Below are 25,601 nucleotides of genomic sequence, written 5' to 3'. Positions count from 1 at the left end.
TATAAATATTGTGGTTGATGACAACTTGGAAGACATGAAGATCACAGAGGAGATTGTAGATGATCCTTTACCTCATTCAGCTGTTGACAGACCAAATTTCTAAGACATTCGGTCAGACAATGAATCTGAAGAAGAAAATGAAAGTTTGACCCCTCAGAATAAAGGACCCTCTATTAGAATGCATAAGATTCATCCTAAGGAAAACATCATAGGGGATCTGAATGAAGGTGTTATTACTAGATACGGAGAAGTCATTTCAAATGGGTGTTTTATTTCCAAAATTGAACCCAAAAACATCAAGGAGGCTTTGACAGATGAATACTGGATAAATGTTATGCAAGAGGAATTAGCTTAGTTCAAGAGGAATGAGGTTTGGAACTTAGTTCTTAGGCCACATGGGGTAAATGTCATAGGTACCATGTGGATTTTCAGGAACAAATCGGATCGGAATGGTACTGTTACCAGAAATAAGGTCAGATTGGTAGCTCAAGGATACACTCAGATCGAAGGAGTAGACTTTGAGGAAACTTTCGTTCCAGTTGCTAGATTAGAATCAATCATAATTTTGCTGGGAGTGGCATGTCTTTTGAAATTCAGATTGTTTCAAATGGATGTTAAAAGTGCATTCTTGAATGAGTATCTGAATGAAGAAGTGTACGTTGAACAACCAAAAGGTTTCATTGATTCAACTTATCCGAACATGTGTTCAAGTTAAAGAAGGCTGGCTCTCTATGGGTTGAAGCAAGCACCAAGAACATGGTATGAAAGACTCACTAATTTTTTGACAAATAATGGGTACAACAAAGGTGGAATTGACAAGAATTTATTTGTGAAGATTGTCAAAGGAAAGCTGATGATTTCTCAAATATATGTTGATGACATTGTTTTTGGAGGGATGTCAGACCAAATGGTAGAACATTTTGTCAATCGGATGAAGTCTGAGTTTGATATGAGCATGGTTGGTGAACTGAACTACTTCTTAGGGCTACAAGTGAAGCAGATGGAGGACTCAATATTTATCTCCCAGAGAAAGTATGCAAAGGAGTTAGTCAAAAAGTTTGGTCTTGAAAGTGAATGTTGAAAGATTTTTTTACCACTCTACGTTTGAATCTCTCAAGACTCAATTGTAGTATAGTAAAGGGTTTTGTCGTATCCACAGGGAGGTGTAATACTTATACCGTTCAATAGTTATCAAGCTTAAATGATGGTTGCACAATAGTTTGATTTTTGTTTAAAAACATAAAAGTAAATGAAAACAAGTAAAATAACGGAGAAACAACAGGTATGAGGAATTGTTGGGATGAGATTTCATTGAATGACCTCTGTGCCTTCTAGTGATTCAAATACAACCAAGTCTATGCTTATGACTCATCTACACTAGTTCAACCCTACATCATCGATGTCTCGCATGAGTGGATAGCAATAACTCTCTAATCCTAAACATTGATGTCTCACATGATTAAGAAAGATAGTTATCATGAAACTTTGGTGTTTAAGTGACTAACAAACCTAACTCTATGTCTAGCAATTAGGATTATTAGGTGATTAACTCTAGTTCGGACTCTAGGCGATATAGCTCTCGCTCTCACGCCGAATCAAGCATATATGTTCTAGGTGCGCAAACTAAAACATAACATGAAGATCAAGAGAGAATCACTAACTCATAAACAAAGAACATGATTTATATTAAGGAGAATCAAATAGAAAACATAAGTATCAATCAATTACATCAAACCCCAACAAAAGAGAGATTAGCTATCCATTTTCATGGATAACTTTACAAATAGAGAAGAAGAATGAGAAGAACCGAAACCGTCGCGATGTCTCGCCACCGAATCCGATGTCCAAGCCTCTTCTCTAGCCTCCTAAGCCTTTCTCCATGTTTCTCTTATGTTTCCCCTCTGTTTGGGTTCTGTTCCGATCAAGATATCCACCAGATTCTTGAAAGAAGCTTTTTATATTGAAAAATAGCAGTACAGAGCGCTGGGTGGCCTCTTTTGGGCGCTGGGCGGCCAGATTCCTTCAAGGTTGGGTTTCTGGAACCGCCATGGGCGCTGGGCGGCCTCTGCAACCCGCTGGGCGCCCAACACATCTTCAAACTCTTTTTTTCTAGCCAAAGCTTGTCATCTTCCTTGAATCTTCAATCCTTCAACACAAATCAAGATGAAAATCAAACTTAAGCACATTATATTCTAAAGTTCATCTATCAATAAGCTCTAATCAAAAGAAGTAGATTTGGTCAAGATTTATCATGAATTGACAAGGATAAATGCCTAAATTTCTCATCAAAATAGGTAAAATTGGCACTTATCAACTCCTCCCAACTTAGCACTTTGTTTGTCCTCAAACAAAAGGTAAAGACTTAAATCAAACAAGCATGGCGAAAACTTTTTCGAAGCTCACTTTGTAAGATCTCACATGGATTGAATCAATGATCCAAAATAGAAACATGATGCCCACAAGAAAATGCATAACATTAATACAACTACTTATTCAACCTGGAATTCAATAGACATACAATCAATTACTCTTGATCAGGGAATCACTCAATCAATCCAAGATATAACATGTAAATCAGGAAAGGTTAGTGTTTCGCTCATGTACATCACTGAATCACAGAAGTCAAGATTGTTACTTGTCTCCACAATCATCAAAGCTACATGTTCAATCAAGGATCACTAAGGTCTTTATAGGGTTGTAATGAGGCTAGGCTTCAAAGAGTTTGGTTTTTCAGGATATGCAAAGAAACTCAACAAGGAAAGAGAGCAATCACACTTTACTTTCATGATATTCACTCCCCTCAACTTGCTTTAAACTAACTCTCATTCACCATTTTCAATTGAACTTAACCCTTATCTTTCATCAATCTCTTCTTTATTCTCTTTTTTGTTCTTTTTGTTCTTTTTTTTTTCTTTTCCTTTTCTTTTCTTTTTGATTTATTTTGAAGCATATAAACATGAACATTTTTCAAAGTACTTACAAAGAGATTGACACAATATTCAAACCATAATAGCATTCTCCCCCCAACTTGCATAAAACCCTCACTAATAAATGCTCTCTTAGCCTATCAAGCTTAGGAAAGTCATTGTTTTTCTTTTAGGTTTAGGGTTATAATCATGAACAAAACACAAATCTTCAACTTTCAGGCTCAAAGGGGTAGCAAATGGATTTTAATTGACATAGGTAGGCTATTTGGCTAAGTAGCTATTTGTACATAACAAAATATGCCTTGATCCTTTCCCATAAATTCCATGCAACCAATGTTCGTAAGAGACTCAAACAAAGTTAACCATATAATTCAGTGATGTTCTCTCAACTCACAGTGTATAGGAACACTCCCTCACAGGCTAAAAAGTTTCAAATTTCCCTGATTTCAAGTAATTTTCATGTATGCTTCAAAAATTCCAAATAAATCATGCAATCATATCAAGTCATGGTATCAATGAGTGCAATCACAATTTCAGTCATAGAATCATTCAGTTTTTATAGCACATATCAAGCAATTCTCACAATAGTCATGCTAGTATTGAAAACAGTCAGAGAATCATGGAAATCGGGACACAAGTGCTATATATACTATACTATTAAAAAGAAACTAAAAACAAAGTGCAAAGGACTCCCTCAAGATGTGAATGCTTTGAACCCAAGCTCTCTACTTAAATCCTTGATATCTCTCTCCCTCCATGAGAATTGGACTGTCCTCAGACCAAATTGTATGATTCTCCTGTTAATTTGCCTTATAGTCACTTGAAAAACATGTTAGAGTACAAGGGATAAATGAGAATATAAAAGCATTAAAACAATTCAAATCCTAGTCCATATGAAAATAGACTTCAAGAGCTTTCTAGAGAGTGGTCATTTTCTCAAATCCGAGAAGAAATGAAGAAGTTACGCTCATTTGAATAAAAGAGTGGATTGCAGAGAAGAGGGTGTCGCTGAGCGGCCTCTGCATACCGCTGAGCGGTTAGCATCAGAGTTGCAGACCGCTGAGCGCTATCAGATGGGCGCCCGACGCCCTGTGCAGTGTAAAAGCTGAAGAAAACTAAAAAAAACACAACTGGATTGGTCCAATTTTGAGTTTTACACTTCCCGATCACGCCAATTGATTTACACACATTCATATATCATAACAAACATGTTCATGCCTTAAAATTCAGCAATCAAGCACAGTTTATCAAAGATTCACAATGCAAGGCTTCCAAAGACAAGTTTGTATGCTTTTCCGGAACTTAATAGGCCATATTTTGATGTATTCACTTCTAGCACATGCTGCTTGGTCCAAACACATTCAAAAACCTTATAAAACTTGTACATACCTAAAAATTAGAAATTGAAGCACATTTAGCACAAAAGTTATTCTAGGTTCCATTAAGGGTCAAATTTCATGATTTCACAACTCAACACCTCATCATTAGAACTTCTTACATTTTCTTTATGCTAAGCCTCAAAATCATGTATTAACATCATTTAAAACTTGTTCAAGACCTTAGAATACATTATAGTACACAATTCCCTCAAATCACCACTCATGATCAAGAAAAGCACTAATTCAAGCATTCACACATAAAGTGACCTCAAAACTCACCAAGTTCCGAATGAAACTATCCTAACACATACAAATCAACATGAGAATGCAAAATTGAGCTTGTTCAAAGGATTGGAATGAAAATTATCACCTTTTATGCAGTAAATGGCTAGGAGGGACTAGTTTTTCAACTGAAACTTACAACCTCATACCTCATATTTTGCAAAACACTCAAACCATACAAACCACTCATCCATATGAATGCTAAACCATAATATGGACCTGCTACAAACCTCAAATTCAAGTTTTTCACAAAAATTTCACAGGATCCATATTTCAGTCAGTTTTCATGCATTTTCACAAGTCAACTCCTCAAATTCCAAATTAATCACTTTCATTGCTTCCAAAAGCTTTAAACACACTCAATATATCTATCAAAATTTGTGAAGCACCTTAAAGCACAAATTTAATCAAAGCTTCACAAAATCACGACCCTAGTTCTAAAAACACATGAAAACACATAAATATAACAAAAGCAATAAAAACACTGGGTTGCCTCCCAGGTAGCGCTTGTTTAACGTCATTAGCTTGACACAAACACAATCAAGGTGACCATAAACAAGGGTTATAATATAACCCCTTCCTCTTCTTAGGCCTTTTGACTTGGATTTCATCAAATGTTATACCAAAATCCTTCCAAGCCATCAAAAATTCTTTCTTTTTCTTTCTTTTCACGGTCCAACTTAGTTCACCTACATTCAAATCACATGTCAAGCTATTTACATGCATATGAATGAATGCAAATTTACAATTCTTTGAAGAAATTGATGCAATATGCTCATCAAACCTATCACCGAACACAAAGCCTATATGCTCAACATTAAGGATTTCATCATTGCATTGGTGATGTGATACACTATCAAAATCTTTAAAGCTTACCTCATCCACTTCATGTTTTACCTTTGGAGGGCTTGAAGGAGTCGGTAAGTGGTGAAGGGTCGGACCCTTTTCTTCTTTTTTTGATTTTTTCTCTTCTTCCTCACTTTCTTCCTCATTTTCTTCCTCAATTTCTTTTGCTTCCACAACAGCCTTACCATATTCAGATATTTGTTGAGCTAGCTGCCCCACTTGATTTTCTAGGTTCTTGATGGAAACCTCGGTATTCTTTTGGTTAACTATTGAAATCTGCATGAATTGTACCAAGGTATCCTCAAGCTTAGCAATCTTATCCTGTTCTGGGGAATAATATGACGGATATGGTGGTGGTGATACATGTACTTCCTGAAAAGGACAATAACCCACATAGTGAGTGTTAAAACAAATATCACACCACATTACCTAATCTCTTACTGATGGTTGTTGCATTTTTGGAAGTGGGAGATTCAGAAGCTTCTTGTTGCTATTTTCTCTTTACACTACAAGAAAACAGTCTAGTAGTGACCGCCAAATCGGTCACTAAATGGGTAAAATCGGTCACTAAAATAGTTAGTGACTGATTTAGTGACCGAAATATATCAGTGGTTAAAACGTTGGTCGCTACGGTTAGTGACCGAAATAGTGACTGAATTAGTGACCGAATTTAGTGACCGGTTTTGCAACCGATTTAGTGACGGATTTAGTAACTGATTTTGCAACTGATTTGGTGACTGATTTAGTAACCGCTTTTGCAACCGATTTAGTGACCGAATTAGCAACGAAATTTGTGACGGATTTAGTGACTGATTTTGCAACTAAATTTGTGACCGATTTAGTGACCGAATTAGCAACCGATTTAGTGACTGATTTAGTGATGAATTCAGCGACGATTATGGCCACAAATTAGTGACTGAATTAGTGACGGATTCAAAAAAATTATATGATTTTACGAAAATTTTAGCAAAAAAATTATTTTTCTAGCCAATCTGATTTAACCCTGTAATAACCATATCTATCAATCAATATAGGAACAATAAAACAGTCACTAATTCAACTTCAACCTACAATCATCATAAACTATGGTAGTCTCATACAATACTCTACCAACATCATCAAGTCAACATTCATAAACCAGTCTATTACATTACACTTAAAAACAAAGTTTGATAAAGTTCAAATAATCCCTCAAGAACCACCTAGATCATCTGCATCCTCTGACTCCTCTAAATCATCTGAATTATCACCGTGATCTGTATGCACATTGGTTGGTGCTGTTGTTTGCATCATTTCCATCATCTGACGTACCATTTTTTGAGTGATGTCTAATGTGTCCCTCAATTGATCAAACTCTTCTCTTCGTACCCACTCAGATGATGAAGAGCTTGAGCCACGATATTTGTTATGCATCACAGTAGACTCCATTCCTAATCCATAAATTCTACCTTTTTTCACACCAGCTACCTCAAGCCACACATCTAGCTCATTAGGTGGAGGAGCATTTTGCTCAGATGCTTTTTGCGTCCTATCTTCCCATGTACTTTCAAATGTAGCCTGTTAGCAACAATTAGTTACAATAACATCAATCATAATTATACATAAAGCAACATACTACTCTTTTTCAAGACACTTAGAAAATTTTCAGCACTTCAAATGACCGGCACATATTGTCCATACAAACTCTATAATGCTTACTACCTTATATTTAAGAGCAATAAAGACAAGAGCACTATACAATATTTATGAAACATAGTGATTGGACCACTTAAAAGCGTGAAGGAAAAAGATTTACCTGAATTTTAAAAAGCATGCAAAACAATCAGTAGGCAACCTTATATGACATACGACAAGAGTAAAGCATAAAATTCATAATGACATAGATTTACATGTTCTGATTTCTTATCCACCCATGAAGCATCCTTGCGTTGGTGTGTCTGGCGAAACAATTCTAGCTGAGTAGGAGTGATTCCGGTCTTTTTAATCTAATAAAGTACAATAAAATTATGACCATATTATCTATATCTAAATTAAGAGAAGAATAGACTACAAGAGAAATATCATCACCATATTTGCTTTATGCTGAGAAGGTGTAATAGAGCCACCAATATGAAGGGACTGCCCAAATCCATCACAATCGGATGCCCGGTTTGCTTTTGCTTTGGCACTTTTGATGTTGAAGCTTACACTATCCCAATGCTCACGTAACCCATTCCATACATGATTACCAAGCCAATCTGGTCTTGTATTAGAGGTACGAACCCTATTTAAAGTACTTTTCATCAAATATGCACCTCGTGCTTCAAAGTTCTTTTTAGCCCATATATAGTCGGGTGGACAAATAGAACATTTACTCTATAATAAATACAAGTAAAGTTAGATGAAATTGCAATATGTAAAAATAATAAATCAAACTTGAAAATTAACATATGAAATCTACCATGAACTCTCCAAACAACATATTTCTTGTGTCCTTGGGTATCTTCTTCCATGATGCCCATGGATCAGTATAGTGACTTCTGAATATATCAGTAATGATATTAGCCGCACAGTGCGAAGGTAAGAACCTACAGAAAATACATGTAAACAATTAGAGACTTATTAAATGCACTGAAATTACTTCTAATAAATAATGCATACCCTTGACCCGCAAGGATGAGAGTAGTTTTGTCATCATCTGATACAGTTTGAGATTCACTTGATCCAATTATAGGCTCATCACCCGTTTCAGAACTACGGGGTGAAGGGGTTGAATGAGATGTCCTAAGTGATGGAGTGGCAGCAACAACATTTGGCGGTGATTGAGTTGGTGGGACATTGGTTGAATCCTCTTGTGCTAAAGGTGGAGTGGCATGATGTGCCACATGTGATGACATATCATTGTGAGTGTGTGATAACGGTCTTGGACGTCCTCTAAGAGTTTTGGATTTTCCCCGACCACGATCTGACATCTGCAATACACACATAAATAAATTTCTTAAATATATTTATAAAAATTAAAATTAACAACAACATCAATATAAGTACAATTTGTTACCTTTTATAAAGAAAACACAATATTACATTTTAATCATCATCAGAAGATATATATTGGTCAAACAATTCACAATCATTCTTAGAATCATCCTCATCCTCATCCTCAAAATCATCCTCATCTTCATTCTCTTCTACCTCGTTGTTTTCTCCATCATTAGTATCATTGATTTCCACTTCCTCATATACACCATCATCATCTCTCAAGTGGCCATCTAGCTCCTCATTTGAGACCGGATCAACGTGAGCTATTGTATCTTGATATGCAACCTCTAATGCATATCGATCATCAACTGTACCCCTTGGTTTGGTTTTAACAACAACCCACCAATCAACCTTTTCTTTTATTTTTTCTGGGTAAGGCATGTAGTAAACTTGAATTGCATTTGTTGAAAATATGAAAGGGTCATATTTTGAATACCTTCTAGAACGGTGCACCTCCACAATGTCATATTCTTTGTTAACCTTCATACCACGATTGATGACAACATCAAACCATTCACAGTTAAATAAAACTATCTTTTTGATTGGTTCACCTGGGTATTGTAGTTGCATAATCTCTTTAAGAGTACCATAATAATAATGTTCATGCTCTTCATCATCTCCTTCAACACAAACTCCAGAATTGATGGTTTTCTTGTTGACACTCCACTCTTTTGTATGAAACTTAAAGCCATTGACAAAGTAAATAGGCCAAGTCTCCACCTTTCTCTTAGGACCCCATGCTAAGTGATGCAATAATTGATCGTCTACCATGTTATTTATATCATGAACCTATCATTATCAAGTATATACCTATTAGAGTTTATATTTCACAAGTATAACTTTAACTCATGTAATATTAATGTTAAAAACTATAAACACTCACATAAGATCGAAACCAAGTTGGAAACTCAGATGCAATCCTACCATCAATATCAGCTTGAGAGATATTAGGAAAGGATGCCTCCAAATGTTGCTCAAAGCGTCTGACATTAATAACTATATTAGTAAATATATTATTGAATTAAAAGAATACTCAAACTACAATAAACGAACGTACTCAATGAATGGTTTAACTTCGTCACAATTAAGTAGGATATGCAAATGGGCAGCAGCTGATTCCATATCAGTTAAATATCGACTCCTTGAAGTTCCAGCTGTTCGACCAGGATGACTGAAGATTGATAAATTTTGTGGATCTACATCATCATGACTTCCAGCGTCATTTCGACCAACTCTATTTCTCGCTGATTGGACATGAGACTCAAAGTAGTATGAACAAAAATGAGAAGTCTCTTGACATAGATATGCTTCACAAATAGACCCTTCTACCCGTGATTTGTTTTTAACCATTCGTTTCAACCTCCCCAAGTACCTAAAATGATAAAATATCATTAACTCATAATTAATACGACCAATTAATACTTGTGCATTATAATATGTAAATATTTACCTCTCGAAAGGATACATCCATCGATATTGAATGAGACCTCCTGCTATTGCTTCATAAGCTAGATGAATATGCAAATGCTCCATTGAATTAAAGAAACCTGGTGGAAAGATTCGTTCCAACTTACATGTTGTAATGATGATATTTTGTTCCATCAACAACAAGTCACTCAATTGCAATGTACTTGAGCACAAATCCTTAAAGTATTTACTCAACTCAGCTATAGGCTTCCACACTTGAAGTGGTAGTGCACTAAAAGCAATTGGCAACAAACGCTCCATAAAGATGTGACAATCATGACTTTTCATTCCAATGAAATTCCCTTCCCTTATGTTTACACATCTACTCAAATTTGAGGCATATCCGTCGGGCATTTTCAGCTCACTAACCCATTTACAAACTGCCATTTGCTGCTCATTGGACAAAACAAATTTTGCTTTAGGCTTTAAAGGTTTTCCACCAGGGTTCTCTACTAATTCTAGTTCCCTTCGCCTACAATACTCTTTCAAATCCATTCTTGCTTTAACATTATCTTTGGTCTTGCCCTTGATGTCCATCACCGTATTAAAGACATTTTCAAATACATTTTTCTCAATATGCATCATGTCCAGATTATGCCTTATTAAGTTGGACTTCCAATATGGTAACTCCCAAAAAATGCTTTGTTTTATCCAATTATGAGATACACCATATCCAGGACAAACACAAGGTTGAGTCTCAGTTACTTTTGGTACATTAGAAACTTCTTCCCACATTTGATCCCCTGTTAATCTTCGTGGAGCAATAGACGTCACGACTCAATTCTTGTAAAATGCATCCTTGTTTCTTCTGTATGCATGATCCATGGGCAAGAACTGACGGTGGAAATCAAACCAAGAACATTTAACACCATGTTTCAGCCAGAAAGCCTTTGATTGATTCATGCAATATGGACATGCTAATTTTCCCGCAGTGCTCCAACCCGATAGCATACCATATGCAGGAAAATCATTAATAGTCCACAATAATGCAGCTTTCATCATAAAATTTTGCTTCTTTGATATGTCATATGTCAGCACACCTTCATTCCATAACAATTTCAACTCATCTATCAGTGGCTGCAAATACACATCAATTTTTTCTTTTGGATTATTGGGCCCAAGAATAATCAATGTCAAAAACATGTAGGGTGTTGTCATGCATAGTTCAGGAGGAAGATTATAAGGAGTAACAATTACCGGCCAACAAGAATAAGGTTTTGCTGCATTACCAAATGGCATGAAACCATCAGAACATAACCCCAACCTCACATTTCTAGGTTCTTTTGCAAAATCAAGATTTTTTCGATCAAATTCTTTCCATGCTTCTCCATCTGATGGATGACATAACACTCCTGATTGTCGCCTATTTTCATGATGCCACCTCATGTGTGGTGCAGAACTCATTGAGGCATATGATCTCTTAAGTCTAGGAATAAGAGGTAAATAATGCATTCGCTTCACAGGAACTTCCTTGTATTTATCCCTACCAACCTTTTTCTGATGATAACGAGGTCTACCACAAAACTTGCATGCCTTTAATTGCATATCATCACCAGTGTAGAACAACATACAACCCTGTTCACAACAATCTATTTTTTTTTGCAGTAAGACCAAGTTTTGACACAATTTTCTTTGTCTGATAAAAATCTTCAGGAATAACATTATCTTCAGGAGGTAACTCCTTGATGAGCGACATAGTCTCATTGAAAGATCGTTGAGAAATGTTTCCCTCTGATTTAATTGTCATCATTCTAACTGCAAAGGATAGTTCTGTGTGTTTACATCCCGACCACAGTGGCTTTTGGGCTGCGTGTAGTAAATCATAAAATCTTGAGCATCTTTATTTGGAGCTTCATCGGTTTGTTGATCAGGATGCATTCGAAACTCCGGATCAACAGCATCATAAACCATACTCTCAAATCTATCAAACTGTTCATTATGACCCTCCTGTCTAGTGCAACTAGTACTTGGACGCTCTTGTGCAATGCCACTAGTACTTTGAAAAGTATTAAATGCTACACATAAAGTTGGATCACTTTCTCCATGACATGTCCAATACCAATAATCACGTACAAATCCTTTCCTATAAAGGTGAATTTCGACTTCTTCAGGATCTAAATACTTGAGATTTCTGCATCTAAGGCAAGGACATCTAATTTTTCCACTACTTGAGTCTTCTTTTTGGCATGCAAAAGCAATAAATTCTTGTACTCCATTCATAAATTCATTTGTAACGCCACATTGGTCAGGCATAAGTCTATTATACATCCAACCACGGATTTGAAAAATGTCCATATTCTGTCACATCAAGCAAAACCATTACACTAGAATGGAGGAACAATAAATAAGCTAATAAGATGAATTAATTGAAAAAAGTCCAAACAACTACCCTTATATGAAATCGAAATATCTAGTCATTTTAAAGTCATACTTCACGAGGTAAAAATGAAAAATAAGTCAGATGCAGAATTTTCAAATAAAAAATAACTTGCCAATGTCAAATGATCATCAGCATAACTATATTCATGCATGAGTCACTGTGAATCAAACACCACATTAGAGGGGATATAGATTCAAAATATGTCAAAGCATAAGAAGCAAAAGCCCAAGTTGTTTCATACAAAGCAAGGACTAGTAGATACAGGTCACAGACAAAGAACCATTGGAACACAACATAAATGTATATTACTTTATTCATCTTAAGAAGCTACCAAAATAAAAAGAGGTAGAAAAGTCACTCACTCTATTATCCAGAGTGTGCATTTTATAAAGCAAAGAAACATTCCTAACCTTTATCAGTGGGACAAGAGGAAGTTGAATGGAAGTTGGATAACAACCAAGATTAGCAACTAGGCGTGCACTCTTTACTTCCTCCCTTGAAACCTCTGTCAGTCCATATATAGCTTCTTTCTGGATACAAATAACTAGATTAACTCAGCATGAAGAATAAAATCACAAAAAGAATAGTTGGTTTTGAAGAAAACTTCATTTGATTTTTTATTAAAGAACAAAAAATTAACTTAAGCTTTTTGATTCTTAGATATGCATAGAAATCAAAGTTAACAAGTCAAATTCAGAGTCTAGCATCTTACTTCAACAGATATATAACATAGAACAGGTTCAACAGTTTGTTAAGCAAGGCTCCAATCCACTCTCTTTCGTTTAACACGAACTTGAGACATTTCAACAAGCTTAAAGAAAAAATATATAAGTGAATGGTGAACACATCATTCAATTCAATTAGTATTGCAAGTATTGCAAGTGAGGACTAGCTAGAAAAAAGTGAGGACTACAGCAAGAAGAGATTGCAAAAAAGGTGAGAATCCTTATTGCTTCAACTTGTTCTACAAGATCAACCTACTGGTCACTTTATTGCTTTACTGCAATAACTAGAGCTCAAGACATGTTTCTTTCAAAGTTGGAAGACAAATATAATGGTAGCAGATTAAGCATATCAATGACCATAAGGGGAAAAAATAAATGCCACATTACTTCCTGAACAGTTAATTCTTTTTAGTTGACAAAAATAGATTTCATGGATGACTGTTATAGTCCAAGACAGTGGACAACCAATATCTAAAATACAAGGCTAAAGACTGAAAATTAATAAAGTACATAAAAAAAAATTGGGGGGGGGGGATCACACATAATGTAATCTACATTTCAAACAATATTGAATAATTATAACATGCCTGAGATGCTTGGGTATGATCTTCAAACACTGAAAAGGGTTTACTATCAGGAATTTTTACAGCTGAAGTCCGGTTCAAGGGGTAGTTTGAGTAAGAAAATGGTTTAGACGAGTTTCAGAAGCCACCAGCACCACGTAGATAGACAGTGGACCTGCAGCAACTTACTATTTGAGTGTGATGGTGGAAACAAACCATTAAAAGAATGTTTTCAGTTGTACCTGTTCATGCATAATAAATCACCAGATTCTTTCTCATAACTTTTTGTTTCAACCTCCAAAATTGCTGTTTTACCTGGAATTAAAGCAATACCCCATTAAGAAGCAGAATATATGAGTAAAGGGGGGGCAGGGGGGATTTAAAAATGTACATGAATACAATATCCATTTTGCAAATATGTGATAGTCAAACTTTACAGCAAACAAATGCACAACAAATCATTAAGCAGAAACTGTTTTTGCAATTCAACCTTTATCATGTAATCCTGCAAGACTGACTTTATTGTGAATCTGTAACAACAATAGTATATCATGAGCTTACCAATGAAGAATAAGAGAGAAGCCGCGGAGGAGGAGCCACGGAGGAGGAGCCGCGGAGGAGCTTTTGAAATTGGATACAATTTTTAATTTTACACATAGAGTTTCATCTCATATAACCTGAAGATGTTAACAAAATTATTTCTACATCAATGAACACTTCATTTTCTCATCAAAAGCGTCTCTTAAAACAAAGAGACATCGAAATCAAATTGGAAACAAAATTTTCACAAATTTAGCAGCAATCCACCCCAAACCAAGCAATAATCAACAATCTCAGAATAAATCGGCATCAAATAAAATGGTCAATTGTTGTTATCCCATCAACAATTGAGAAAGAAACAATAAAACATTGCAAAAATGAAATAACCGAGAAGAATCAAAATGAAAGATCGAACAACGAAAGAAAAGTGGAATTGAAGAGCGAAGTACCTGAAGGAAGAAGCAGAGGAAGAATTGGAAGGTCAAAGTTAGGGTTAAGGTTTGGGGTTGCTGCTTACTCCTTCGTTCCAAATTTGACGAGCAGAAAACACCGACGACGACGGAAGCGGCAACGACGTAAACGGCGGCAACGGCGGAAATGCGAGCGGCAGAGCGGTAGCGCGATGGGTGCTCGGTGGTGGCCGAGAAATCTAACCCAAAGCTGCGGAGGAGAAGCCGCGGCGGACGCTTTAGCCACGGTGGACGTTGCAGCTGCAGTGGAGAGCTATGGAGTGAAACGCGTCGGTGAGCAATGGATGAGGTCGAAGGAGTAGAGAGAAAAAGTTAGGGTTCAATGTTTAGTAATAGGGGATTTAGTTTCAACTGATAGAGAAAGTTTATAAAATAAATAACGCTAACTTTGTTAAAAAAGAGATCTCAGTCAGGTTGGCAACTTTAAGTCATGTAAGGATCTCTTCTCCCTAGAGGCCCAGGTTCGAACCCTACTCTTGATACATTTTGTATGATGTTTATAAAATTTTATATATTAAACAATTATAGTGACGGAATTAGTGACAGAATTATTCGTCACAAAAGTAGCGACGAATTTAATTTCTTAGAATAGTGACGAAATAGTCCGTCACAAACTTTTCAGTCTCTAAATCGGTCACTAACCATTCAAGTTTGGAGGTAGTAAAATAATAACCTTAATTCGGTCACAACTATGACCGAAATAAATCGGTCACTAAATCAGTCACTAAACGGGGAATTTCTGGTAGTGTTAGCTAGTCGATTGAATATACACAAAAGCACAAGCTAACACAAGAGATTAGTAACAACAAGGAAAACCAAACTGAAAACAAAAACTATACACTATATTCACAATCAATCAAGAATGAAAACTATCGCAATGCAATTAGTATTGGCACACCTCCCCGACAACGGCGCCAATTTTGTTGAAAGATTTTTTTACCACTCTACGTTTGAATCTCTCAAGACTCAATTGTAGTATAGTAAAGGGTTTTGTCGTATCCACAGGGAGGTGTAATACTTATACCGTTCAATAGTTATCAAGCTTAAATGATGGTTGCACAATAGTTTGATTTTTGTTTAAAAACATAAAAGTAAATGAAAACAAGTAAAATAACGGAGAAACAACAGGTATGAGGAATTGTTGGGATGAGATTTCATTGAATGACCTCTGTGCCTTCTAGTGATTCAAATACAACCAAGTCTATGCTTATGACTCATCTACACTAGTTCAACCCTACATCATCAATGTCTCGCATGAGTGGATAGCAATAACTCTCTAATCCTAAACATTGATGTCTCACATGATTAAGAAAGATAGTTATCATGAAGCTTTGGTGTTTAAGTGACTAACAAACCTAACTATATGTCTAGCAATTAGGATTATTAGGTGATTAACTCTAGTTCGGACTCTAGGCGATATAGCTCTCGCTCTCACGCCGAATCAAGCATATATGTTCTAGGTGTGCAAACTAAAACATAACATGAAGATCAAGAGAGAATCACTAACTCATAAACAAAGAACATGATTTATATTAAGGAGAATCAAATAGAAAACATAAGTATCAATCAATTACATAAAACCCCAACAAAAGAGAGATTAGCTATCCAATTTCATGGATAACTTTACAAATAGAGAAGAAGAATGAGAAGAACCGAAACCGTCGCGATGTCTCGCCGCCGAATCCGATGTCCAAGCCTCTTCTCTAGCCTCCTAAGCCTTTCTCCATGTTTCTCTTATGTTTCCCCTCTGTTTGGGTTCTGTTCCGATCAAGATATCCACCAGATTCTTAAAAGAACTTTTTATATTGAAAAATAGCAGTACAGAGCGCTGGGTGGCCTCTTTTGGGCGCTGGGCAGCCATATTCCTTCAAGGTTGGGTTTCTGGAACCGCCATGGGCGCTGGGCGGCCTCTGCAACCCGCTGGGCGCCCAACACATCTTCAAACTCTTTTTTTCTAGCCAAAGCTTGTCATCTTCCTTGAATCTTCAATCCTTCAACACAAATCAAGATGAAAATCAAACTTAAGCACATTCTATTCTAAAGTTCATCTATCAATAAGCTGTAATCAAAAGAAGTAGATTTGGTCAAGATTTATCATGAATTGACAAGGATAAATGCCTAAATTTCTCATCAAAATAGGTAAAATTGGCACTTATCAGTGAAGCACATAAAATAACTCCTGGAGCAACTCATATCAAACTGACTAAAGATGAGAGTGGAGCTGATGTTGATCAAAGCCTATATAGAAGTATGATTGGAAGTATGTTGTATCTCACTGCTAGTAGACCAGATATTGCTTTTTCAGTTGGAGTTTGTGTTAGGTATCAAGCTGCACCTAAAGAGAGTCATCTCATTCAAGTCAAGAGGATCATCAAGTATATCAGTGGAACTATTGACTATGGTATCTTTTATGCTCACAATGCAAATCAAAGTTGATAGGATATTGTGATGCAGATTGGGTAGAAAGTGCATATGACAGAAAAAGCACTTCTGGAGGATGTTTCTTTCTAGGGAATAACCTTATATCTTGGTTCAGCAAGAAGCAAAATTTTGTCTCATTATCTACTGCTGAAGCTGAATATTTAACTGCTGGAAGTGGATGTACTCAAATGTTATGGATGAAGCAGATGTTGAAAGAATACAATGTCGAACAAGATGTCATGACATTGTACTTTGACAACCTGAGTGCCATCAATATCTCTAAAAATCCAATACAACATAGCATAACAAAGCACATTGATATTCGACATCATTTTCTCAGAGAATTAGTATAAGAGAAGGTTATTGCTCTTGAGCATGTGGAAACTGAATTGCAGTTGGCAAATACTTTCACAAAGGCTTTGGATGCGGCTCAATTGGAAAAAGTAAGAGGGAAATTAGGGATTTGTGTAATAACTGACTTATAGCAGTTATTGACACATGTCAAGGGCCACGACTACTTTTTCCCTTATTTAATCGCCCTTGATTGCTGGTTGGAAGTCATCATTTCATACTTCCTTGTTCTCGAAAAATCTGATTGCTCTCGATCTCTCAATTGCATAACTTCTAACGGTTATTTTTCATTTTCTCTTCAATTTCTCATCATCATGTCTCACGATTCTGGAGAGAAGAAGGTTGCAGGTCCAAAATTTGTTACCAATGAACATGGTGTGAAACTTCTTGGTGTGAAACCCACTTCCTCTACGCCATCTAGGGTTACTCGTGCCACTACTGCAAGTTCTGCTCCAGAATCCTCTGGCCCAACCAAAAGAACTTGAAGCATAAGGATCAAGCATATTGCTGAAAAGAAGGGAACAGGTAAGACTGTTAATACTCTGAACATCTCTGATGATTATGTGCCTGACAAAGATGTTGGTGGTTGTCAATCACCTAGTGTTCATCATACTTAAGTGAATCAAGAAAGGGATAGTGCTCTTGAGAACCTTGCAAATGTTGCTACTGGCATAGATGTTGAGCAAAATGTCGAACCCCAAGAAGATTATTTTTCCTCCTCTGGTTCTGAAGACAAATCTCAGGCCTCAGATGAAGAGAAGAAAGATGACATTGATGTAGAGAAGACTGATTCTTCCAATGAGAATACTCCTTGTGTGGAGGTCCCCATTCAGAAGACACCTGAACCCTTATCCAAGAAGGGTAAGGAGAAAGTGATAATTGGTTATGAAGAAGAGGATTCTGATGATGAATTGCTGATCAAGGATATTGAAAGCAAGAAGATTGTTGTTTATGCAAGCAAGAGTATTGCAGATGAGAAGAAGAAGAAGAAGAAGAAGAAGAAGAAGAAGAAGAAGAAGAGAGTGGGATCTGATGCTAAGACTCCCAAGACTTATAGAGGTTCTCAGGTTCAAGTGCCTAAGAAGAAGAAAAAGAAATAAAGGAAGGAAGAGAAGGTTGTTGCCTCCACTAGAAAGAAAAGAAAACATGTTTATGACACTGACTCTAAACTTGATTTCGAGCAAGATGTTCCAGACATCTCTACCACTGCCAAAAATAGAGTCAAGGGGAAGAAAATTCCTTTGAACATTCCTAATGCCCCAAAGGATAATGTGTCCTTCCACTCTGCAGAATTTGCTATGAGGTGGAAATTTGTCTTTCATAGAAGGATTGTTTTTCAAAGGGAGTTGAGTGAAGAAGCCTTGAGTTATACAGAGATCATTGGTCTTCTTGAACAGGCTGGTTTGATGAAGACTGTTAAAGGGCTGGATAAGTGTTTTATTCAGTTGATAAGGGAGTTCATTGTGAACATTCACTCTAATTGTGATAATGAGGATATTATTGAGTACATAAAAGTTTTTGTGAGGGGAAAGGGTGCAGACTTCTCTCTTGAAGTGATTAACACTTATTTGGGCAGAAGCCCTGATGTTGTGACTGAGCAGGAGCTTGACTTGGATAGGGTTGCTAACACCCTCACTGGAAAATCGATCAAGAAGTGGCCAAAGAAAGGGTTGTTACCCTATGGGAAGTTGACTGCCAAGTATGCTGTGCTGTACAAAATAGTCACTGAAAACTGGATGGCTACCCAACATTTGTCTGGAGTGACTCCTCCACTGGCCATAATTCTCTATTTGATTAGAACAGGAGGTGATTTTGATTTTGGAAATTTTGTCTATGAGCAGACTCTCAAGCTTGCTGGATCTTTTGCTGTAAAGCTGCCTATTCTGTTTCCATGTCTCTTATCTAGACTGATTGTGCATCAATATCCTAACATTGTGAGGGCTGAAGAACCTCTAGGTAAGAAACCTCTGCCTCTCATGTTTGATTATCGTTTGTCTGTTGGGACACGTGTTCCAGACATTATGTTGTCTGCTGCAAAAGGGACTCTCAAATCCAGTGGCACTAAGGCACATGGGTCAAGCAAGGAGGATGTTTGGACTGAATTATAGGAAATTTCCAAGACCCTGCAAGACACCATTCAGACTTGCACGGTGAGGAAGCATAATGTGGATCACCTCATCAAGGCTTTGACAGATATCCCTACTGCTGCTGAAGAAGAAGAGGCTGAAGATGAAGCTGAGGAGGATGACGGTGAAGAATAAAATCCTGAGACAGAGGAAGTTGTAGAAGAAGATGAAGGTGAAAATGAAGATGAATAAGAAGAAGATGTAACTGGCACTGAGAGCTCTGCCACTAATAGTGCATCTCTTTAATTTTTCTGTATTTGATGAAGCCTGCTGGCTCTATGAATTTTACTCTCATGGTCTGTAATGATAAGTATGCTCGTTCTTCTTGTGGTCTTAAATGACCCTTTGCCAAAGTGTGCTAATAAGGGGGAGTAATGTGTGTAGTGAAGTTGTGTAGTAGCACTAGTTTCTGAGATATGCTATGCTTTTCTATTTGTTGTCTACTGTAAAGTGGTTGTGGTTATGGTGTGCTAATCTGTTGTGCTGAACTCTGATCTGTTTATTTGGTACTACACTTGAGTGCTTTTCTACAGTATGTGCTTTCAGAGATTAGTTGTGTTTATAGCTGTTGATAATAGTTATGTTTATAGAAAATTTGTAAGCTACCTTGATATATTATGTTTCCTCTTGTTTGGTGATTCAAGCTGCATGTTGTGTTCTGAAGAGCTTTATGGTAGTGGATTGTATTAGCTAAATTTTGACAAAGGGGGAGATTGTTGTTCCTTTGTTATGGTTGTCTGCATTTTAGCTAATGTATGTTGTATGCCAACATGTCAGACACGATGTCATAACATCTTGATTGTGACATGTGTTCCTGAGAATGTGTTGTGTGTTTGGCTAAGTTATTTGTGGAGCTTTGAACTGACTACGTGATGTGCAAGTTAAGGTTTTGTTGGAATCTTCTGTGCGCCGCTCATGGAATATCTTTAGTGTGATCAAATCAGTTTTAAGAGATTTGATTTGAGATATTTTTGGAAGTTGTTATCTGGAACTAAAACGCGTATGTTGAAGGTCCTATGCAGACTTGTTTTATTAGTAACTTCCTGTTTTACTGTGGATTCTTTGCTCGCTCAAGCCCATTGAAGACAGGCCTGGTTGACTGCTACTTATGAAGACAAAAAACTAGTTTCTTGGTGTGCTTCGTGTTGAGTAAATTAGGGTTTACTCTTGTCAGCTTACACTTGTAGTGTTCTCTCAGCAACTTTATGTTATTGTTCTAAGCTGAGAGTTGTTTTGTGAGTTGTTTGACCTTGAGATCGTCTTTACTCTTGTTGTAAGAGATTAATCTCTGTGGCAGTGATTGTGGGTGAGAAAGTGAGAGAGACTCTCATACATAGGGGGTGGCTACGTAATAAGCCACATGTAGAGATAGGTAGAAAAGGCAGTGAACTAGGGCAGTTCAGTTAAGATCTTTTGTGTACAATTTCTCTATAATAGTGGATTATCTTTCTCGAGTGAAAGCCCTCTAGACGTATGTGATATTGCACCGAACTGGGTTAACAATCTCCTATGTCTTGTTTGTTATTTTTGTTCTTAAACTTGCATATCTGAACATTATAATTTGTGTTATGTTGTAAAAGATGTGTGATAGAATTTCATGAGCAAAGTTGAATAAATTTAAATTTACTAAATAATATTTTACACTATTAAAGTTTTTTTTTGAAAGCAAAAGTTATATTAGATAAAGGCTTGAGAGCAAAACTCTAAAGGAGAGAATACAAACCAGCCGCCAGCGGTAACACTTAGACCACAAAAAATCGCAAAAAGACCTAAAGCGCCCGACAAAAACCCCAACAACCTAAACCAGCCAAAAACCTAGCAAAGGAAAGCCAAGACAGAAATAGCTGAAAAGCCAAGAAAAGCCTACAAGGAAAACAAAACCAAATCAGAACAATCAAAGAAAACCGCCCAGAAAGGAACCGGAGAAACCACGCCATTAAAGTTATAAATAATCATAATTATAAATGATTAAATTACTTTATTGTTGATAAAGAATATAAAGAATATATTATTTTTACTTATTTGATGATACACAAATATATCATTTTTACTTATTTGATGATAGACAAATATATTATTATTAAATAATTATTATTTGAAAATTAAAATAATTTTATTAATATTTTATATTTGATAATTATCATTGATGGTCATTTTTTAAAAAATAATAATGATAATAGTAACAATTTTAATTGACTTTACTTTAATAATAAATTCTTAAAATTTAAAAATTAATTGATATACAAAAATAAGTATATCTATAATTTTTGTTAAATAATATTTCTGCAGAGTAATTAATTGTGGAGGTTTTTGTTAAAATTATCTAACCAAATGGATCGTTGCCTATATATAACAAAGAATCTCAACTCATAACACATCAACACAGCTGCAATGTCTCTTTTTGTGAAAAAGGTTCTTTTACTTTCCTTTCTTATGTTGGCATCATGCCAGCGTTCATTTTCAAAAACACATGTGAGGGTAACAAATTCCTTGTATGAGAACCTGGACCTAACCATTCACTGCAGATCCAAAGATGATGATCTTGGAGAACATCTTCTTCACCACGGTGCCTTTATTGAATGGAGTTTTAAAGTCAATATTTGGGGCACAACACTATTTTTTTGCTCTTTTAATTGGAAAAATAGCACTACAAAACGGTTTGATATATATGATGCAACAAGGGATGTGAAGGTATGCTCCCAGTGTAATTGGACTGTAACACAAGATGGACCATGCTTAGTATCTCCGAATCCCAACATTAAAACGGCATGTTATGGATGGAAGGAAAACTAGAAAAAATTCTATGTGATCTCAATATGTACTATGAATGATGAGGTTGAATTTAATAAAGATTACCAATAATATTTAAAAGAAAATTTAATTTATTTTTTTTACATGGTTTATTTAATTTGTTTATAAATAATTTGGCTTTTTTTTTAAGTTTTTATCTCTAGTTTAATAGGTACAGTGTAACTTTCATCGCTAGTTAAGAATATATTAGAAAATGGGAAAAATGATTATATACTAACAGTAAAGTTTTTTACACCATCAACTAATTGGATTATAAGGATGTGTTTGAAAAAATAGATTTTCTCACAACCTTGAAATCTGGTTGGTTGACTGTGTGAAAAACTTGACAATGTCAGTGCATAAAAATTAAACTCGTAGAAAACACTTCACCGATGATTCATATCGATTTTCTTCTACACTAGTGTTTTTTTCCCGTGCGTTGCACGGGGAATATGTCTATTGTATTTGATATATCAATTAATCATGAATGTGATTATGCGTGTTTGTATAAATCTTAGATAATTATGTCAAATCTTTTAAAATTCGGTTTCAAGATCTGTTTTGGAATTAGGAAACACGTGTCAACAAAAGATAAGTTATCTAATTATTTTATAATATATATTAATATATAGAGGAGGAGATGACTGATGCAGTATCTTAGATAATTTGGAAATATCTTTTAAATTTTAATGGATTATAATCTCAGCATTACATATTTTTTTATATTGTGGATCATGAGAAAGAATAAAAGAAGAAATCACGGGATTCCTCTAAATATGTAGTAAATTAGGCTTGAGACTTTTCCTAATTTAAAGAGATAATAAAAGAGGTTTCAAGATTTGTTTTGGAAATAAATTTAGTAAGGAGTAATCTAGGTAAATCTTAGATAATTAGGGGAAATCTTTTAAAATTCGGTTTCAAGATAAAATAACACAACATAAGAGAATCTATCAAATTGAATGACACGTGAATTTTTTTTTTGTGAGAATTAACCTAAGAATGATACGTGAGATTTTTTTTAGATGTTAATTAATTTAAGATAAAAATAAGCAGCCTAAATCCTAATTAATTTATACTCTAAAAATAACTCTAAAATAAAATAAAATATTTCCTGAAATTAACATTAAATAAATAATAAGATAAAATCAAGAAATAAACAACCTAAATCCTAATCAAATCTAAAATTGAAAAAGGTAATAAATAAAGATAGATAATGTTCTATCCAAGAACATAGAGATGAGTTACGATACCCATAGTGAAAGGATCGCGATGCAAGAATCTAGAGAGAGTAAGAGCGTAACCGCTTAGAAAGAGAAAGTAACTGAATTTCAATCTTGTTATTTCTCAAATGAGCTAAGAGTCCCTTACAATTGGTAACCGCTCCCTATTTATAGATTCAAGGATTGGGCTTGGCGCCCTTAACTTCTCCTAGTGGGCTAGTTGGGCCTCCTGGGAGAAGGCACAATTCCCTGGTTCACTCGTCGCCCCAAGCAGGCACGCCTGGGCGAGGGACCCTAGGGTCTCGCCCAATCCACAAGACACCGAGCTCGAAGCATGAGAGCTAAGTGTGTCTTTAAAAGAAAAAGCAAATACAAGGCGACAATCATGAATAAGTTACCTAAAGCCAAAACCTAACGACTAAAAATAATTGCCAACATGGCTTGATAACTAGAACCTAAGGCTTGACTTTGTCGGCGAATTCCTTTGATCCTATAAGTCCAGAAGTCGGCCTGTGGGGCGACGGAACTTGGATCCCTCGCCCTGTCCCAGCAATGAACGTCGTAGGCCATGATGAATTGGTGCGTGTAGGTCACATGTAACGCATTAGGATGGCACAAGGTGAAGGTATGAAAAACGATAGAAGGGGGGTTTGAATAGCGTTTTTAGAATAAAACTTCCCACTTAAGATTTTAACAAATCTTTCGAGACACAAGTAAAGTGCTTAAGATAAGAGATGAGAAAAGCACACAATGATTTTATCCTGGTTCACTTGATGAATCACTCAAGCTAGTCCAGTCCACCCGTGAAGGTGATTTCTTCCTTCTTAGAATGAAGGCTTGTTACAACTGCACTTGAAACCTACAAGTGACTAACAATACAATGACTTAGCTCACACTAAGATTCACTCTCTTAGTTTTCTCTAGGATCCAATCAACCTTGATCTCCTAAAGGTAAACTAAACAACTGTTTAAAAGATATTGTTTACAAAGAGATTGCTTCTGAAAAGGTTGTAGTAAACACAATGAATATTGCTTGCGCGTATATGTTTCTTCAACAACATCTTTCAGTCTTCAGCCTCTATATATACTCCAAGGATAAGGGTTTGAACATTGCATGAGAATGCTACCGTTGGATGGCAGATATGGGATTTCCAGCTTCTGCTGTGGCTGAGAATGTTAGGTTAGGTCGTCAAGATAGTACACTTGTTTTTGTACTTTAGATAGTGACGTGACCTTTAACCTTGTTGACTTCTGATCAGAGGAATGCTTCGTGTTGGAACTTGTGAAGCTTGTTGATCAGAGTCAGAGGGAAGCATGGATCCTCTGACCGTTGTAGCTTCTGATTCTGAACTCAGAGGAGAAGTACTTGGTCTTCAGAGCCAGTTTGCTTCTGGACTTCAGAGACTTCACTTTTCAGCTTCTGGATCTTCAGAGTCTTCTAAACCATCAGAGCTTCTGACCTTCAGAGTGTCTGGGTTATCAGAACGTGTGGATCATCAGAACTTCAAGTGAGTTGAGTCCACATCAGAGTTTGACTATCTTCAGATCTTCTGAAGCTTTTCTACTGTTCAGTTTGAACATAGAGATTGCGAAAGCGTTGCTAGGGTCACTCTTTAAGCAAAGTGTTTCTGATTTGTGTGAGATTATATCAAGGTCAGAGCCTGTCATGAACACACTCAGAAAACACGTTAGAGTACCATAATTGTTCATACTAAAACGTTAACCTGTAATCATCAAAACATAGAGTTGTACTACATGATCAAAACTTGATCTTACAATCAACCCCTTTTTGATGATGACAAAACCAAGTATTTTGTTGAACAATTCTTAAACAATAAACTAAATTCACTCAGAGTATAAAGAATAGAAATAGACTTATCTTGATGTGAATGGTTTATTTTGCTCATTCTGAATCCAAGTCACAGCTTGATTCTGAGCTTAGCTCCTCCTGAATCTAAGACTTAATGAAAACATTAGTGATATCTAGATTCTAAGCTAAATAATAGAAGAGTTCAGAGTGAAAGCGCATGACATAGATGAAATAAAATTATCAGAGCGCATAAGTATTTAGAGTCATGAGCAGAGTAAGGTATGAG

The 25,601-nt window shown here is 36.0% G+C and overlaps 2 protein-coding genes and 1 long non-coding RNA gene across 6 annotated transcripts; 1 reads left to right on the top strand and 2 right to left on the bottom strand.

Annotated features, from left to right (window-relative positions):
- Window positions 1–6,427: 6,427 nt before the first annotated feature.
- LOC130746376 (uncharacterized) lies at window positions 6,428–13,112 on the bottom strand. 4 transcript variants are annotated; one of them, XM_057598990.1, is made up of 10 exons: window positions 13,012–13,112; window positions 12,710–12,829; window positions 9,903–12,217; window positions 9,510–9,824; window positions 9,336–9,435; window positions 8,075–8,385; window positions 7,875–8,001; window positions 7,502–7,789; window positions 7,324–7,419; window positions 6,428–6,991 (listed from the first exon to the last, which is right to left on the bottom strand). In XM_057598990.1, the coding sequence occupies exons 3-10, from the start codon at window positions 10,652–10,654 to the stop codon at window positions 6,626–6,628; spliced, it is 2,355 nt and encodes a 784-aa protein (XP_057454973.1). In that variant the 5' UTR covers window positions 10,655–12,217; window positions 12,710–12,829; window positions 13,012–13,112; the 3' UTR covers window positions 6,428–6,625. The 4 variants fall into 4 exon arrangements, with proteins under 4 accessions (XP_057454973.1, XP_057454981.1, XP_057454989.1 ...); XM_057599006.1 differs by having other exon boundaries at window positions 6,857–6,991; window positions 7,230–7,419; XM_057598998.1 differs by lacking the exon at window positions 7,324–7,419.
- A 499-nt stretch (window positions 13,113–13,611) lies between these two features.
- LOC130746405 (uncharacterized) lies at window positions 13,612–14,915 on the bottom strand. The gene is made up of 4 exons (XR_009022116.1): window positions 14,577–14,915; window positions 14,149–14,264; window positions 13,830–13,902; window positions 13,612–13,762 (listed from the first exon to the last, which is right to left on the bottom strand). It is a non-coding gene; the product is annotated as an uncharacterized LOC130746405 (long non-coding RNA).
- A 1,932-nt stretch (window positions 14,916–16,847) lies between these two features.
- Window positions 16,848–19,477, top strand: LOC130744818 (uncharacterized). Its single transcript, XM_057596969.1, has 4 exons — window positions 16,848–16,998; window positions 17,052–17,198; window positions 17,988–18,332; window positions 18,555–19,477. Exons 1-4 carry the CDS (start codon window positions 16,848–16,850, stop codon window positions 19,475–19,477), a joined length of 1,566 nt encoding a protein of 521 aa, XP_057452952.1.
- Window positions 19,478–25,601: the final 6,124 nt, after the last annotated feature.

This window comes from Lotus japonicus, chromosome 1 (assembly GCF_012489685.1).
Source record: "Lotus japonicus ecotype B-129 chromosome 1, LjGifu_v1.2".
NCBI classification, from domain to species: Eukaryota; Viridiplantae; Streptophyta; class Magnoliopsida; order Fabales; family Fabaceae; genus Lotus; species Lotus japonicus.
Note: the sequence above shows the minus strand (reverse complement) of the source record. Positions and strands in the feature narration are given on the sequence as shown.